The 18866-nt window shown below is 43.7% G+C and overlaps 1 protein-coding gene across 1 annotated transcript; it reads right to left on the bottom strand.

Moving 5' to 3' along the window:
• Nucleotides 1-4249: 4249 nt before the first annotated feature.
• Nucleotides 4250-14291, bottom strand: CDKN2AIPNL (CDKN2A interacting protein N-terminal like). The gene is made up of 3 exons (XM_030573646.1): nucleotides 14047-14291; nucleotides 11310-11409; nucleotides 4250-9125 (listed from the first exon to the last, which is right to left on the bottom strand). Exons 1-3 carry the CDS (start codon nucleotides 14250-14252, stop codon nucleotides 9114-9116), a joined length of 318 nt encoding a protein of 105 aa, XP_030429506.1. The 5' UTR covers nucleotides 14253-14291; the 3' UTR covers nucleotides 4250-9113.
• Between the last annotated feature and the right edge of the window lie 4575 nt (nucleotides 14292-18866).

The following is an 18866-nucleotide window of genomic DNA, read 5'->3' as shown; positions in this document are numbered from 1 at the left end:
AGACACATTGTTTTCAGAGAACTGCATTTTAATCGTGACTGTAAAAGTGATATTGTCTAGTTCCGTGGCTATTTCTCAGACACTCGAGATCAAATTTGTTTAGTTTACAATTAAAGTCAGGTGGGGTTTTTCTAACTGCCACTTTAATAACTTCTCCGTGCAATCGGAAAGTTATGTTGGGTCCCTATAATATCCCACCGTCTGTAATAAAGATTTTACAGGCTCTATTTTGTCCCCAGCGATACACATGCAGTCTCTTAGTCTTCCGATTCCATCCTCCATTACCTGTATACAACCATGCGATCTCTACAGGGGTTGTTTAAGTATAAGGCATGACAGAAACTGCATTTCTATCTTAGTTAACAATTTTGCTGAGGATGTACAAGCCAGCACAAACTTATTTTTATCATTAAACTAAGGGCTTGCCTACACAAGGAAGTAAGTGCAAAGTAATCTAGGGTGTGAATTTAGAGCACACTAGCTATTGCCTACCAGCTACCTGTGTGGACACTTATTAGGCATTGAATGCCTACAGGTAATTTAGCTTAATCAACTTCCAAAGTGCAGTAAGCTACTGTGCACAAAGACATTTTTAGTGTGCAGTAAGAGTGTCTACTGGGGCAGTTAGTGCAGAATAGTTAGTGTGCACCAGCTGCTATGGCCCATTTTTTTTCCCATGTAGACAAGCCCTTGGCATACATTGAAAATACACAGGATACCAATGCAACAAACGTGCTGATATTAATCACTTTGCCAAACTGCATTTTAAGGACTAATTTTAGGATGTTGTGCGAATGAGTAATAAAAAGAGAGCAATGTAAATATATGCCAGTGTATTGTTCAATACTCCCCTTGAAAAAAGACGTTTAATTTGGCTCCAGTTTTTGAAACTAAAAGACTCTTTGTAATGCTGGCAGGTAAAAGCTAGTTCTGCCTTTACTGATACACTGATGCAGTAAACAGTTGTATTATAATTTTTCATGAACTATTTACTGACTTTTGCATGTATTGATATTAGATTTCAAAATGAACTGAAACAGTATATGCCCAACAGAGAAACGCCATCCAATTGAATATAGGACCTCACTTTGCTCAGCCAATTACGGTACATAATGAAAATAACTTTGTATTGGTCATCCTTAACATTATGTGCCTCTTCCTTCCTCCAACCATAGATGGAATGTATTCATCTAGAATGTTAATGAAGTCCTCCTCATTGTTCTTTAAATTCTCTTCTGGGATGCGTATAAAAAAATTTGCAATGGTTAGGAGCTGGTTGACTCTGATGGCTGCTGCTGCTTATACTGACCTGTGTTGTCTCACTGTTACCTTGAACTTCCCTCTCTACTGCATCTGCCCATGGTCTCTCATCTTGTGCTTAAGCTGTAAGCTCTTCAGGGCTGGGATTGTCTCTTTGTGTTTATATAGGGCCTGGCACAGTAGGGCTCAGATCTATGGCTGGAGCCCATCGGTGCTACCATAATATAAATAACAGAACCATGGGATGTTAATAGAAGATTTATACCTGATCATAGATAAATTTGAAATGTCTCCACATTGAAAAAACATTGTCAAATTACTGTTTCAAACAGCACAGCATCTCACAATGATTGCCCTGCCAATAATAGGTGTTTTGAAGCTATCAATTCACAGGTAGGTAATAAACCAAAGAAAACTTCAGTTTATGGGAAAATATTTATGAAGATAATGATGGAGTGAAGTCACTGCCAACAAAAGCTACTAAAGCAAGAGAGAGTGTTCCAGAGTGCTGGTTATTTGAATTGAGGCAGCTGCTTTATTTATTTACTTTCAGATGCAAAATGATCTGGAGACCACTTGTAGATGAAAGGATAGAATGGACTGTAATTAATTGTTTGGGGGGATGACAGTAGTTCTCTGCAGAGTTGTTTCTGGAGAATTTGGTGTACAGCAGTGATATTAGAAACTAAGCTGCTAAGACTGCGTATATTTTAAATCTTTTGAAGAACATGTTCCATTATGTTACTCTAAGAGCTATTTAGATGAGTAATTTATTAATGTTACTTTCCTCGAAAGCTGCAAGTTTAGCACTATGTATTTCAACTTCTTGATAAATATATGCTTTTATTTAAAACTACTGAGAAGCTTTGAGGAATGGGAATGCTTTGAGTTTTTCATCCCCAGAAGCTCTTGATACAATCTGCTGCATAAACAGATTGTTTATAGCCTTTGTAACTCAGGTGGCTGATTTAAGAGAGAAGAATGTACAGAAGTTGGATTTTGTGCCAACCCATTGCAAATATAACAGTAGTTTTACTTTCGACTACTCTCCAAACATGGTCTTTGTCGTGTTTAGGGTAACATTGCATAACTTATGTGCAGTACTTGCGGACTGAGATATGGAAGTACAAGTGTCACTCTCACAACTTTTATATTGGCAGAAATTCCAAATAATTTAGGCCTGCTCATGCTACCACTGAAGGAGAGGTTTGTTGTTACAGAAGCAGATCTTTAACCCATAGGAACACTGCCAGTTCCCAGGGGGATTCAGTGTGGGCAATAGGTAATTTTAAGGGCTTTAGGGCCCCATAGTAGAATGAAACTAGGTCTGTTTCTGCTGGAAGGAGGGGCTAGCTGAGGCCTCCTGCCTGAAGGGAGTCCCACTCTTCCTTCCCCTCCCCTTCTTTGGGGATACTCCGTCTCATCAGCCAACCTTCTGTGAGATGCCTTTCCTTCCACCAACCTAGCAGGGGAAAGGTGGCACCGCTCAGCAGCAGCGAGCAAGGTGGGGGCTGGACATTTCCTTACATGGAATGTGGATCAGCTCTCGGAGGAAAAACAGGATGGTTGCTGAGAGCAAGTAGGTGCTGTTTGGGGGTGAGAAGAAATGAGGATGAGTACTGTTCAAGTGGCCGTGACGGGGATAGAAAGATAAGGAAGTCTTCATTTTTAGGAGGGAAGGATGAAATGGGGTGAAGGGCCTAAGACAAGTATCTACCACCTCAGTGTACTTGTTCTTAGCCTAAGAATCTTAGGGTGCTGAGTGGGGACAGCAACTTTTCTTGGCTTGGGTAAACAGAGTTAATTACAGCTTCCCCTCCTCTGTCTACTCTAACTACTATTTCTCTCCCCACTTGGCTGAGAGTTCACTGTTCACAGTTGCTTGAAATTGATATTTCTGAATTCTAAAATGTGTATTAGTACAGTGGTGGTGTTTTCAATCTTTCGGCATCTTGTTTTAAAGGAATAGTAATTTGAAAGGATGTAGAATAAAGATCTTTAATTTTGTCCCACTTCAAAGTCCTTCCCTGTTGCTAGTCTAAACTCACTGTACCAACATTAGTAACAACTTTTCAGCTGTAACTTTCTAGATTGCTACTGAAGCATGAAAAAAGGGAAAATATAAGATTATAACCAAACATTTTTGAAAAAGGTGGTCACATGACTTAAATAATGCTGACCTCCTCTAGTGGAAAAGTAATAAATATACTCTGCTGCAGCTATCCCTTCTGATAAGCCAGGTGCAAGAGTGAGTAGATTAGGCAGAAAACTATGGGATCTCTAGGGAAGAATATTTTTGGGAAGCAACGTGTTCAGTTTCCAAAGTCCAGGGGACACACTGTCAAGGTAGTTCTGTAACTCAAAGGCAAGCAGAATACTAGCCACTTATAAGAAAGTGAGTGCAAACAATGATACAAATTAAAAAGTGTATTTATTTACAAAAAGCTGTGTGTGAAAGATGGCTGCTACTCCTTAATAAGAGTCTGCAAAGCAATTGGGAAATGCATACAAAGTAATAAACTGTTGTAAAACACTTAGGGCCCAGTCCTGCAATTGTTCTTAACATACACCTCGCACACCTGGGAGGTATGCATGCAGGATATCTCCAAAGGAATAACTTAGTGGTCTAAGTTCAGGTGGTTTAGAATAGATTCTCTGCATCCATAGGTTTAAATGCTGGTTAGATTTACACCCTTAATTCTTAAAAGTAGATAAAAGCAGCATCATGACATGTATGTATATACACACTAGATAGTGTGACTTCACTGGTGTTATTAACATATGTAAAGTTACTTGTGTGCCTAAATGGTTACAGGATCAGAGCCATAGTTTGTAAATACTTCAGGATGAAAAGAATGATGTTAATGTAAAATATATAGTGATGGTCAGCCTGCTCTATTAGCTGCATATTTTTTACCACTTATGACCTTCACTGTCAGACCTGGATCTTATAGGCCACATTCTCAGAATTTTAAGATGTTTAAAAATAAAACTGCCAAAGAAAAGATTTTCCTCTCTTGGGTCTACAACTGCCACCCTCAACAGGCCCAACACTGGTCCCAGAAATGGGTTAATCAGTTATGCTGGTGAAAACAAAGGGCTGCAGAAATGTCCCTGCTTCTAGAAATGTGAAAGATACTCCTATTTGCTCATTTAAAACAAAACTTTAAAAGTATGATGTCTAAATTTGACATACTTAAGTCACCTCTTCTTTTGTTCTTTTTTTTAAAGAGGGCTGAGCACCCACAACATACTGACTTCAGTGAAGAGCCACTTTTATGTAGGGTGCCTAGATTTTTTAGAAGACACTAGTTTATTTTGAATAGCCCAACTCAAGGCACTTTGAAGGACCTGAATTTCAGAGGGGAGGTTCTCAACACTTAATAAACATTTTTAAAGTTAAAACAGCCAAAAATCACTACTCACTTTTGACCATCTTCACTTAAGTATAGGCACCCAAGTTTGAAAATTTTACCTTTAAATTTTGTTTTAAAAGTCAAATGTGAGAGTTGTTTTTTTTAAATGTTTCCAGCTTCTAAGGTTTTATAAATGATACTGTGTTAATGGAAAAGTATTTGAGTATTTCATTTGATGTCATAACTCCTTGGCCAAACTTATTCACTAGCTGTACTAAATACTTTCAAGAGATTTTGTATATTGATGTTACAAAAAGCTTTCAGTGATGTTCAGTCAGTCACTGTTCTTGACTAGCTTCCACTTAATAAAACATTTCATGTAATGTGTGTTGAACTTGCAGTGATCTATGGTCCAACCCAGCCTCCATAGTCATTAACAAACAGGCTATGTACAGCTTTAGAAATAGAACTCTGGACCTTTAGTACCAAATGGGAGGAATAGCTTACCTAACAGGGCAACCAGAGGAATTAGTACAGCAGCCTTAACGTTCTGGCTAGTGCACAATAGGTGTGATACTGCACACTGTTAGCCACTGTATGAGGGGATATCAGTGTTCACATTTACTTTAACTTCTGGAAAATACTGGCACAGTGCAATACATTTACAGTGTCTTAAGCAGAGTTTAGGCACATAAAGCAGCTCAGTGTAACCCTTGCTCAGAAAAGTGGCATTGTAAAAGAAACTGAAGCTGTTCCTTTATAATGCAACTTTAAGCTTTTGCTTTGAGAGAGACAGAACGTGATACAAAGGGAAGAATTCTGCTTTCGAAACAGAGCTGAGAGGCTGAAAATCAGCTCTAGTTAATAAGTATAGAAACTCCTGAAAGTAAGCTGCAATAAACTAATTTAAGAGGTATGCATGCTTTTTCGGAGTGCAGTTATCCTTCCATTTTAAACGTTTTACAGCTCAGTATTTCATCCAAGTGTGGTTAGCAGTTGGCCAGAGCAGCAGTTCTCTGCTATATATTACAGATTTTCCTTTTATTGGCCCTGTGATACCCTTGTAAGTTGCTGGTAGCTCATTCAAAGCATTCTTGGAACTCTGGTAAATCTTAATAAACCAAACCTACTGTTTATTATTACACCCAGCTGAGCATTGCTGTATTAAACATGGGTGATGAGTAGTATAAAGGAGGCCTGGTAACGCCCCATGGAGGGGCTAATGACATTTCCATTCATTGGAGATTTGAAATTTGTAAATGCTTCTTCACTAATGACTAAATTTTTTTTTCATTTTAGGTCACAACCGTTTTATTCCTACTAGCCCCTGCTTCCCTATTGTCTTGACATTGATCAGATTCTTAAACACAATAGAAAGATGTTCATCAGTTCCTACTGGGTTTGTTCCTGTTACGACTGGGGGGAGGGGGGGTACCTGTGCCTTCACAAAATAGGTAAAATCAAAAGCTTGTTCCACTCAGCATTTTAACATTTCCTAGGACTTTCACTTACACCATGACTTTGATGCAATGTTATAAATGCAAGAGCATCATATGTATGTCAACTGTTGCATTAAGAACACAAGACTGGGAGTCAGCAGATCTGGGTTCTGTTTCCAGCTTTGACACTGGCCCTCTCTGTTGCTTGGTCTACAGCAGGAACTTACACCAGCATAGTGCTCTCTCTCTCTGGGGTGTGAAAAATCTACACCTGTGACAGACAACATATCTATGCCACCCCAACCTCCTGTGTAGACAGTGTTAGGTCAACAGAAGAATTCTTCCATCTACCTAGCTACCACCTCTCTGGGACATGGATAATTTATGCCAACAGAACTCCTATCAACATAGGTAGTGTTACACTGACGCACTGCTGTGGTGCCACTGTAGTGGTTTAAATGTAGACAAATCTTGAGACCTTGATCAAGTCACTTAATCCCCTCAGAACGAGTAGCTTAATTAGCTAATGTCTAAAGCACATTCAGAGCAACAGCTGGAAATCAAAAAAGCACAACATATCCTTCTAAAACATCTGTTAATACTGGCAAATCATGACACCCTAGTTGAGTTGAAAGTTTGCATCCAAAACAGTATTTAACAGAGCTGAAAAATACCTCAAACTCAGACTTAGGGTACAAGGTGTCAGCAAATTTGAGAGATTTTGTAACCTTTAGAACCAACAGGCTCTAGGTCATCTGTCCTCCCTCCCCCAAGCCACAGCACAACCCCCAGCCAGTGATCTGTCCCTTCCTCACAAGGAAACTTGACCCTACACAACCAAATTCTAATATTTTATACTGTTACCACACCTTCCATCAGAGAATCTCAAAGCACTTTACAATTATTAATGAATTAACCATCACGATCCCCTTGTCAGATGAGCAAGTACTATCCCCATTTGTGTCTCAGTTTCCCAATCTGTAAAAGACAGGTAGTGACTTTACCTAGTGCTACATGGCAACCTGGATCTCCTCACTTCGAGATCTGTGCTTCAGTCACAATGTCATCCTTCCTCTCTCTCAACCCAGCACAACCTTGGTGAACATCAGCTGCCCCACACTATGCTGACTCAAGTCCAGTACGTTTGCATGAAGTCCCTAGACATAGATGCTCAGATATAGGGGGCAGTGGAGCCAGGACTTGAACTTTTCTTTTAAATATGCATTTTGTAACTGTGTGTTGATTTAAACAATGTTGAAAAAACATTGGCAATATCAACAGTTATTCAATATAGAAGTGGTGCTACTAACACCAATACCCATGTACTCTGTATAAACTGATGCATTGTCTTCCGGCAGCCTGAACGTGAAGTTTGAATTCTCATTTATGTCAGTGGGGTGTTGGCTCTGAAAATTACTAATAATTTAAATGTCAGCAGCTAACTGCTGATCAAATGAGCAGAATTCAGCTACTGTGCTGATCCCAGAATCCCCAAACTGCCTCCTTTTGCGTATCTAGATTTTAAAAGCCCTAACGCTCCCTACCCCAACATGCAAAATCCTCCAGCTTCCCCTTACTTCTATGATACAATTATAGATTGGTCAGTACAGTCTGTAGTATACTGAAAATGCAGGGACAGACAAAATAAATTGAATATCAAAACAACACAAGCTACTGTAGTGATCGTATTCATTTTTATATTTAATGCAATAAAACATTCATTCAGTTTTAAATGTAAATAAAGCTACTGCAGAATGTTCAGTCTGCTGTAGCACAAAACTCATGTTGAGGTCCAGATCACAAAGGATCTTGATCTCATTTATGAAATGGCTACTGTAACTCCATGGTGATTAGAAGGGGCTTCCCAGAGAGGTAATCAGTGGAGGCAATGCTTTTGGTAACTGATCTGACTACCCATCTGGCACTTACGCTATTTAAGCCTCTGTTCAGATGAAACCTTCAGCATTTCCCCTGACATTTCCCAGAGATTACAAGATACATGTAAATAAATCTATAGCAATTGTTATTCATTTGGAAGATTACTAATTTAAAGCATTCTGGGGCCTTGATTCCAACGGGCTTTGGATCAGATCCTGCCAGAACAGCAGTAGATATGTTTTATTTAAATAAAGCTTCAAGAGAGGGAATTCACTTTACAGGAAAGGAACATGATTTTATTGCTAAAAATCAAGACAGTTATCCAGATTTCGTGATTGAAATTTTCATTCCAGTGACTGAATGGACACAGTTATTAGGCCTTCTAAAGACTTTAAAAATGTGGCATAAAACACTTAAAAATAAAGACTTGTAAAAGAGAATATTCTGTGTTACTTTTAGATTTCTATGGTTCCCCTGCAGTAGAGAGAAACTCTGGGGAAGAGTGATGCAAGCATGCAGAGGGGAAAATCAGATAATTGGGACATTTATCACCACCACGGACTCATCTAAGTTGCATATAGAAGGGGAAGAGCAGAGTAATGACCACGTTGTGCACCATGCCCTCCCTTTCCCGTTACACAGAAAGAAACCTGGGTAACAACAATATTAGTCAATGGTCAAAACAGCCTTATAACATCTCCTTACTTTCAACAGAGAGTGAAGTGTAAGCCCCTGCTTTCCTAAATGGGTGTGTGCTTTGAGGCAAGTATTCCCCATGGCCTCTCATCCTAAATTGGACTCATTGGTCATTAGACAGAATTGTACTCAAACAGAACAGGGGATGCTGCAGCTCCCCAGCCCCTCTCCCTACTTTTCTGGGAGTTATTACTCTTCCCTGTCTTCATGTGAAAGGGGAAAATACAGTCCATCATAGCTTTTTCTTTGTTCTATGAATCAGTGAGTTGTAAAAATTGTTTAAAAACCTGATTCTCTCATTTTAAAAAGCTTTGGAAGTAAATATCCATCATCATAATGGCACAAAGTTTAAAAAAAAAATCCTTTCCCTAGGGGTACAGCATAGAGAGTCCTTTTAGAAACAGTATGTTCAATTGACACTGCGTCCTCCACATAAACTGATCTTGTATCATGACAAAAATTTGAGACCTCTTCTTCGCAGGTACTAATGTTGATGCTAAAAATAAAGAGAAAACAAGTTACGTATTTGTAATATGGAAATGCTCATGGTAGTGAAAGCAAGTGATACCTGAATTTTTACTCCAGTGAAATATTAGGTAGAAAGGAGATATGAGTACTTGATATCTTGCAACAGAAAATTCTGTAGAATACAGTTAGTATCTATTTCTTGTTATTCACAAGGCAGAGCATATTTAGTTTACATCTGCTGGCAATAATTGAAATACTTAAAATCTCACTCCTCAAACAGTTAGCAATACAATTACTTGAATAGTTAGATTGTTCTAAATTGAAAATAGCAAAACCCATAGAGCAATTTTCAAATTTGGCTATAGTGCTGAATAAAGTAATTGTGGGATCTGAACTTCATTCATTTCTGAATGTAACACTCTCCAACTGTAAAAATATGGCTGCCAAGAAAGTAAAACTAACAACCTGCTCAGCATTCTTTGGCACTGAATGAACATTTACATTCTGTTTTAAACTACTTTTAAACAGCATGAACAACTCACACTGACTTTTACCTACATTAGCTTTAGAGGATTTCCTTAGCATAATAGAGTACAAGACTTAAACAAAACCTACTTCATTACTTCCTAATGTAACTTCTTGTAGAGTTTTCATGGAATAGTTTTATTTAATCCCCATTAAATAACAATAAAAGTGCATCCATGTGCATGTGTGCACGTGCGCACACACAGAGTTTGGTCTTGAAATTTCAAGTGATTTTGCAAGCAACTAGATTTTAATAATCCAAATTGTTTAGATTTGCATTTTAAATTAATGTTTAACTCCCTGTAAAGCCCAGAACTAACTCTGGGAGATAAAAACTGACGTATTTTCAGCATAACCATATAAAAATGTCATTTAATAAGATTTGCAATCTCCTCTTCACCTGTTTATATATCCAAAAAGTGTTAAACAACTAAGAGAACAAACAAATATCAATAATTTTAATGGCTGTCTTTTAAAATCTCAGTTATCTCACAGTACTGCTCACTTAAGAGTTTGCTATCCTAGAAGATGATAAAAATACAGATCTCCACTAATAATGACACCAAAAATGACCCCCATTTTCAGAACAACAATTTGGGACCATTTTATTCATGAGAAGACACTTTTGGTGGTGTTAAATGAGGCAGTGTGAGAGTACGAAAAGTATTTAGAGTCATGATATTAATAGGTTTTGAGTGTTGAAAATAAAGCTTCTAAAATCAACATGAAGGACAGCTGTATATCTACTTATGGCCTCTAAATGTTGTCTAAAAGAGTAGTGATTTCAATTGCTTCCCCTATTGGGAAGCTGTTACCATTATTGGTCTGTTTGTCTTTTCCGGGGGAGGGGGGGGGGAAAGAGAGAGAGAAGCTAAACTGAGTTAAAAAAACTGAGCCGTAATTTATATTTGATGATTCAAACTCTGCCTGAAAACAACAGACAGCTGTTTCTATGGCACAGAGATTTATTAGTTTGTTTTGGGGTTTTAGTACTTGGTTGTCATAGTGCTTTCATTTATAGCTCTACTTCTCATCTAGTTGTAAGAGAGATATACAAGCATTCCAGTTCACCCACAGCCCAGCCAGATAACACTAATGCCTTGATCTTGCAAACACCAGCATATGTGCTTACCTTTAAGCACATAAGTAGTTCCTAAAGTCAATGGGACTATTTACATGCTTAAAGCTAAACAGATGCACTAGTGTTTCAGGATTGGGGCCTTAATCCTCTGGGAATTAGCTGCTCATCACAGTACTTTTTGGAGTACATAGCACTTGCAAAGCTGGTGATACAATTCTTCCAGTGAAACACGCAAAAATGAAATTAATGATTTCCAATTAGCAGAATGGATAAAAAATGCTTTTTAATAAATGGTAGAGATACATTTGACCAACATTTCCTTAGTAACTGAAAAGCAAATATTGCAAATATGCTAGTAGGTCCACCACCAATGTATAACTGATCCATGTGTAATATTCTTCTGGGATGTTATTAAGAACACTGTAAGAAGCACAAGATGGAGAGGAGAGAATTTTAGAGTAGTAAAGCAGAACTCTTAGGAACAAGTACTTTGGATACTTTTTTTTTTTTTGAGACTTATTGGTTCTGTACATCACACAAATCTGGAAATTTGACATAGCGTCATCCCCACAAAGCAAGTTCTGAAATTCTAAACTGAATAGTTACCTTTTTCATTATTTCATCACGCGTAGTAAACTGTGGTACATCTTCAACTTCAATCCCCTCAGCCATTTCTATTACCTTGTCTAAAAGGTCTTTGCTGTAACTATAAAGATAAATGCCTGTGAAAAATTACTGATCCCACATTACAAAACTGCAGTGCACTGTATTATAAAACTAACCCTCAAATATCTCAGTATGGCAAGGATGTATGTTCTGATCAGTTATGAAGCTGAATGAAACATTCATCTCTCAACCTGTGTGGGTCTATCAAAATTTAAATACATACAGTTTGTTGTGCACAGGTGTTCCATACTAGGTCTGCAGCAGCACAGTATTGAAACCAAAGTTATAGAACTTAATAACACCACCTTTTGCACATTTACAGACACAGCCATGCTGGTCATGGTTGTGGGTTTTAGATCAAAAGTTTTCCCTACAGTGTTCACTTAACTTTGGGGTGCATATTGAAATTTGGATCCTGCTAACACTGGAGCTCATAATGCAGTGCTAACTCAGCTCTGTGCTAATCCAGTCACTTGGTGCTGCAATGTGTTGTTTTGCAATGTGATGCTCTCACTGTAGCTAGGCTAACCCGAGAGGCATTAACTCAATTTAACAAGGCAAGGACCACTAAAAAACAGAAGTTTTTTTTTTTTAACTTGGTGATAACTAATGCAGGTGAGCTATCCCGAGGTAAACACATACTGAAGACACAAGGTGCTTTAGTTCTACAGCAAGATAAACTTTCTTCCGCCTGGGGCTGATCTCAGCAAGTTTGCCTTGATGTGGTAAAACTGAAGTGCCTTCGTGCTGTCTTCACTGTGCGTTTCCCTGGAGGTTACTCACACACGTTAGTTACCCCCAGGTAAACCCGCCCAGACCTTTTCAGCAGCGACGGGGAGCTCGGGCCATGTCTACATCTAAAATTTTGCAGCGCTGGTTGTTACAGCTGTATTAGTACAGCTGTATAGGGCCAGCGCTGCAGAGTGGCCACACTTACAGCAACCAGCGCTGCAAGTGGTGTTAGATGTGGCCACACTGCAGCGCTGTTGGGCGGCTTCAAGGGGGGTTCCGGGACGAGAGAGCAAACCGGGAAAGGAAACCAGCTTCCCCGCGGTTTGCTCTCTCGGTCCCGGAGCCAGCCAGCAAACCGCAGGGAAGGAGACCTGCTTGCTCGGGGTTCCGGGACCGAGAGAGCAAACCGGGAACGCCGCGGTTTGCTCTCTCGGTCCCGGAGCCAGCCAGCAAACCGCAGGGAAGGAGACCTGCTTGCTCGGGGTTCCGGGACCGAGAGAGCAAACCGGGAACGCCGCGGTTTGCTCTCTCGGTCCCGGAGCCAGCCAGCAAACCGCAGGGAAGGAGACCTGCTTGCTCGGGGTTCCGGGACCGAGAGAGCAAACCGGGAACGCCGCGGTTTGCTCTCTCGGTCCCGGAGCCAGCCAGCAAACCGCAGGGAAGGAGACCTGCTTGCTCGGGGTTCCGGGACCGAGAGAGCAAACCGGGAACGCCGCGGTTTGCTCTCTCGGTCCCGGAGCCAGCCAGCAAACCGCAGGGAAGGAGACCTGCTTGCTCGGGGTTCCGGGACCGAGAGAGCAAACCGCGGCGAAGCTGGTTTCCTTTCCCGGTTTGCTCTCTCGGTCCCGGAACCCCGAGCAAGCAGGTCTCCTTCCCTGCGGTTTGCTGGGTGGCTCTGGGAACGCGAGAGCAAACCGCGGCGTTCCCGGTTTGCTCTCTCGGTCCCGGAACCCCGAGCAAGCAGGTCTCCTTCCCTGCGGTTTGCTGGCTGGCTCCGGGAACGCGAGAGCAAACCGCGGCGAAGCGGGTCTCCTTTCCCGGTTTGCTCTCTCGGTCCCAGAACCCCGAGCAAGCAGGTCTCCTTCCCTGCGGTTTGCTGGGTGGCTCCGGGACCGAGAGAGCAAACCGCGGCGAAGCTGGTTTCCTTTCCCGGTTTGCTCTCTCGGTCCCGGAACCCCGAGCAAGCAGGTCTCCTTCCCTGCGGTTTGCTGGCTGGCTCCGGGAACGCGAGAGCAAACCGCGGCGAAGCTGGTCTCCTTTCCCGGTTTGCTCTCTCGGTCCCGGAACCCCGAGCAAGCAGGTCTCCTTCCCTGCGGTTTGCTGGGTGGCTCCGGGACCGAGAGAGCAAACCGGGAAAGGAAACCAGCTTGATTACCAGAGGCTTCCTCCTTCCACGGAGGTCAAGAAAAGCGCTGGTAACTGTCTACATTGGATTACCAGCGCTGGATCACCAGCGCTGGATCCTCTACACCCGAGACAAAACGGGAGTACGGCCAGCGCTGCAAACAGGGAGTTGCAGCGCTGGTGATGCCCTGCAGATGTGGACACTCTCAAAGTTGCAGCGCTGTAACTCCCTCACCAGCGCTGCAACTTTCTGATGTAGACAAGCCCTCGGAGACCTTCAGACCCAGGAAGCGCGCTGATGGCTGGAGAAGGGAGTGTCCAGGGGTTTCTCCTTGTCCTAACCTAGTGTGTAGGGGAAGGAGAATGGCGGAGGCACGATGGAGCAGCTGACCCTCTCCCAAGGACTCTCCACCTTAGCCCGGGGTGGGTTCAGTGGGCTGCCTCTGCCACCAGAGAGACCTGCCTCCAGCTCTCTACAGGTTCGGGATGGGTCACTAAATGGCCCGCACCTGCACCCGGGGTCGGATTCACTGCCCCGCCCTGCAATGGGGGGTAGGGGGGAGCTGGCGGCGGATCGGGGCCCGATTCGCTGGCCCCCCACCTGCAGCCCAGGAAGAGGTGGTTGGCCCACACCATGGAGAGCGAGAGCAGTTGGTCGATGCGGCCGGCGGGCCGTGGCGCTCCCCCCGCCCAGTCTGGGGGCAGGTTCCGCAGGATGAACTCGCGGCGGGCCCGCCAGTGCCTCTCGTTCTCCGAGTAGGAGCGGAACAGCTCGGGGAACTCGGCCTCTTCCAGCTCCCCCACCATCCCGGCTACCACTGACCCACAATGCAGCGCGCACCGGAAGCGGCTACCACCGACCCCTGGAAGCGTCAGGCTAGAGCGGCCCAAGCAAGTGCGCTCTGACCTGCACACTCGACTGCACTGGAAGACCTCGGCCCGGGTGGCTGTGCTTTGCCGCAGCCGCCTCTGAGCAGCGGGGCGCAGAGCCCCTCCCCCCACCCGTGCTCGGGCTCACGGGGCGGGGGGGTAGGAGCCCCATTGCTGAGAGGCCCCCCTGAGATGGGGCCAGCTTACTCCGGACATTATATTGGGGCCCCCGCGCCCGGGCCGGAGCCGCCCGAGCCCCGCGGACACTGACCCGGGAAAGCCGCCCCGCTAGTGGACACCGGCAGGTCGCTGGCTGCTGCCTAGGCGGTGCCGAGGAGCGGGAGGCCCAGCCGAACCTACCCCGGGCCTGCTGCGAGCTGAATGCCCGGCGCGGGGCTGGGGGCCTACGCAATCACCGGGGGCTCAGCAATAAAACCGAAAAGCCCGGCACACCTGTAACGTCACTAAGGGCAGGGGCAGGACTCCTGGTTCACGCGAGTGTGAGGGAATCAGGCCCAGCGATTAACAATGAAGGGCCAGACTTCAGGGCAGAAGTAGATTAATAATAAGATGCCTTCAAGAATCCAGCTAGAGCTTGCCTTAAAAGCTAGACTAATGACCTGGAATGAGGGTGACTAATGAAAGGGTAAGGTTTGCAGATCACACACAATTATTTGGGTTGCTCTAAATCAATGGATCTCAACCTCTTTACCATTGTGGGCCGCATATGCAATTTTCTGTGGTCACATCCACACACTATATATATTCACACACTACCTGTTGGCCCTGAAGATGTCATGTAGACTGTAGATGTGGGCTGCAAGCAGCAGGCCAAGAACCACTGCTCCAAACTCAAAAATACTGTGAAGAATGTCAAGGCCCTAATAAAGCTAGGAGATTAGATGACACATTGGCATATGAAATTCACTGCGGGCAAGTGCCTGGTGTAATCTGTGTTGGGTGTTACAGTTTGAACTATTTATACATATTACTGGATTCTGCATTAATTACTTGAGAAAAAAGCCTCTGTGTCACCATGGTTAGCTCATTAAAATGTTCAGTAGTGATCAAAAAGGGGTGGATAATGATGGAAAATATTTTAAGTACAATGTAAATTGATGGTGTACTCTCATCTTGATTGTTGTGTCCTGTTCTAGACACTTCATTTTGAAAAATACGTAGACGTTGTCTAGAGAAGGGCAATACAAATTATTAAGAGGTTTGGAAAGTCTTCCAAAGGAGAAGCAATGGAAAACGACTATTCAATTAAGAGAGCAGATTAATAGGAGGTGACATGATAGTCTATAGAGGTACAGAAAATAATGCAGACCTGACCAAAACTTAAGTCCTGATGCTGCAGACACAAACGTGCTTACCCTCTCATTATGCTTAACTTTACTATTGTGAAAAGTCCCATTGTTATTTCTCACGGTCCCTACTGGGACTACTAGTAAAGTTAAGCATGTGCGTAAGTATTTGCAGGATCAAGGCCTTAGGCAGTTGGATGTGATGAAATCACAGTTTGAGATGGCACATCCATGTCTTGTGGGAGCAGGGAGGTTTTGAAATAATAGTCAATGAGTTCAATGTGTCAAACAAATAAAACTTTAGATATTTACAATTAGAAGCTCCCTAAAAAAACCTGACTGATCCATCAGAATGATACTTAGATAATCTGGGCATCATACAAATGCCTACTAGATAGGATTAGATACATAGATTTTAAAATATTTTTGCACTGAGCCTGTAATGAAAGCAATTGAGGGCCAGAGAGTGTAGTTCTTGACAAGTGTCCAGTAAGAGGCAGCATAACCCTCTCATGACTACTCCACTATGGATTCAATACTTAAATTGTTATTGAATTGGTTAGGCACCTGACTGGGAGGTGGGAGACCCTGGTGCAGTTCCTCTGCTCCAATCACTCATTTGTCCACAGGGGGGGGGCTTCAGTAAGAGAGATTAGGGGCTTGTCTACATCAGAAAGTTGCAGCGCTGGTGAGGGAGTTACAGCGCTGCAACTTTGAAGGTGTACACATCTGCAGGGCATCACCAGCGCTGCAACTCCCTGTTTGCAGCGCTGGCCGTACTCCCGTTTTGTCTCAGGTGTAGAGGATCCTGTAGACACTTACCCGCGCTTTTCTTGACCTCCGTGGAAGGAGGAAGCCTCTGTTAATCAAGCTGGTCTCCTTTCCCGGTTTGCTCTCTCGTTCCCCGAACCCCGAGCAAGCAGGTCTCCTTCCCTGCGGTTTGCAGGGTGGCTCCGGGAACGCGAGAGCAAACCGCGGCGAAGCTGGTCTCCTTTCCCGGTTTGCTCTCTCGTTCCCGGAACCCCGAGCAAGCAGGTCTCCTTCCCTGCGGTTTGCAGGGTGGCTCCGGGAACGCGAGAGCAAACCGCGGCGAAGCTGGTCTCCTTTCCCGGTTTGCTCTCTCGTTCCCCGAACCGCCGAGCAAGCGGTTCTCCTTCCCTGCGGTTTGCAGGGTGGCTCCGGGAACGCGAGAGCAAACCGCGGCGAAGCTGGTCTCCTTTCCCGGTTTGCTCTCTCGTTCCCCGAACCGCCGAGCAAGCGGTTCTCCTTCCCTGCGGTTTGCAGGGTGGCTCCGGGAACGCGAGAGTAAACCGCGGCGAAGCTGGTCTCCTTTCCCGGTTTGCTCTCGCGTTCCCGGAACCCCGAGCAAGCAGGTCTCCTTCCCTGCGGTTTGCAGGGTGGCTCCGGGAACGCGAGAGCAAACCGCGGCGAAGCTGGTCTCCTTTCCCGGTTTGCTCTCTCGTTCCCCGAACCACCGAGCAAGCGGTTCTCCTTCCCTGCGGTTTGCAGGGTGGCTCCGGGAATGCGAGAGCAAACCGCGGCGAAGCTGGTCTCCTTTCCCGGTTTGCTCTCTCGTTCCCGGAACCCCGAGCAAGCAGGTCTCCTTCCCTGCGGTTTGCAGGGTGGTTCGGGGAACGCGAGAGCAAACCGCGGCGAAGCTGGTCTCCTTTCCCGGTTTGCTCTCGCGTTCCCGGAACCCCCCTTGAAGCCGCCCAACAGCGCTGCAGTGTGGCCACATCTAACACCACTTGCAGCGCTGGTTGCTGTAAGTGTGGCCACTCTGCAGCGCTGGCCCTATACAGCTGTACTAATACAGCTGTAACAACCAGCGCTGCAAAATTTTAGATGTAGACATGGCCTGAGGAATATAAATCAGTGTATCCTGTAACTCAGTGCTTAGAGCACTTTCTTGAGAGGTGGGAGGCCCCTGTTCAAATCCTTTCTCCCTCTCAGGCAGAGGGGGTAACTGATTGTGGGTCTCTCACATCCCAGGTGAGTGCTCTAACCACTGGGGTAAAAGTTATACAATGGGCATTTGGACCACTACTTCATCCTCTATCAGGTTTTGAATGGGATCCAATCTGGTAGGCAGCCTACTGGATTGGGCCTCACACTCAACGAATGCCTACCTTCTTGTGGTTTGTGAATTGCTCTGTGGAATAGGTGAGATATACAAGTTTGGAAGCCCACTGGGAGGCAACAGTGCACATGCTTCTCTCTCGGCATGAGGCCCAAGGGAATTTTTATTCTGAAAATTTAGGTGCCAAGTGAGTTTAGGCATCTCCAGGGTTTGACAAGAGTTTTGTGGTTTGCAGTGGAGCTTAAAGTTGGGATTTAGGCACCTAAATCTCAGGTTTAGGCACCTAAATACCTTTATGAATCTCACCGTAAACTCCACAACATTTTGACTAGTTAAAGAAAAGTGCTGTGTGAGGAAAAGGAGGAAGGAGCTAGACTCAGAAATAGGCAATTTAAAAAAAGACCTTACTCCCAAACATTCCCACTTCTCAAATTATTGTAAACGTAAAGGACAGAGCACTTCTTTTCAAAACAGAATATATGCTGCACTATGAACTTCAGTCTGACTTCTCTTAGTGAAGATGTGTACTAGAGGTTTGGGGAAGGCTCTTTGAACTGGATGTTATGGAATTTTGAAAAGCTTTAGCAAGTTTGGATACAAGTATTCAAGATGACATTCAAACTTTGGACTATTCCCCCCTACCCTCCAACGTTCCTCTTGCATCTTGAGTCTCTGTCAAATCACAGTTATCGTGAGCAGAGACCCCCCCCAACTTTAAATTATCTGTCATAACAGTTGTAATTTACATCAGAATGTTATGGAAATTGCTATATTCTCCAGAGATTTTCCATCATTCTTCTATGTTTCTGCAGTACTAATAAAGATTTAAAAACAGGCTATCTTCTGTGTTTAGAACTATCCTGCCAATGATAATTAATATTCCAGTTTCCCATGTCTGTGTCAATCTCTTATTTATATTTGTGATAGTATGACATTTCTAAGTCAGATTCTGTGAAAGCTCTAGCCTGTTTCAAAGTAAGAATAAGACTCTTAAAAATAAATTATGTTCTTCTGTGTCCCAGATGGGGCAAATTGTGCCTTTTCCTTCTGACCTTCTGGTTGCTTTTCCAATGTATGCAGCATTCTTTTTGTTGGCCAGTGAAAAGGCCAGTAAAATAAATAAAATACTTTTGTCAATTCCAGCATGGAATTTTACAGTCTGGA

Source organism: Gopherus evgoodei, chromosome 8, assembly GCF_007399415.2.
Source record: "Gopherus evgoodei ecotype Sinaloan lineage chromosome 8, rGopEvg1_v1.p, whole genome shotgun sequence".
Taxonomy (NCBI): Eukaryota; Metazoa; Chordata; order Testudines; family Testudinidae; genus Gopherus; species Gopherus evgoodei.
Note: the sequence above shows the minus strand (reverse complement) of the source record. Positions and strands in the feature narration are given on the sequence as shown.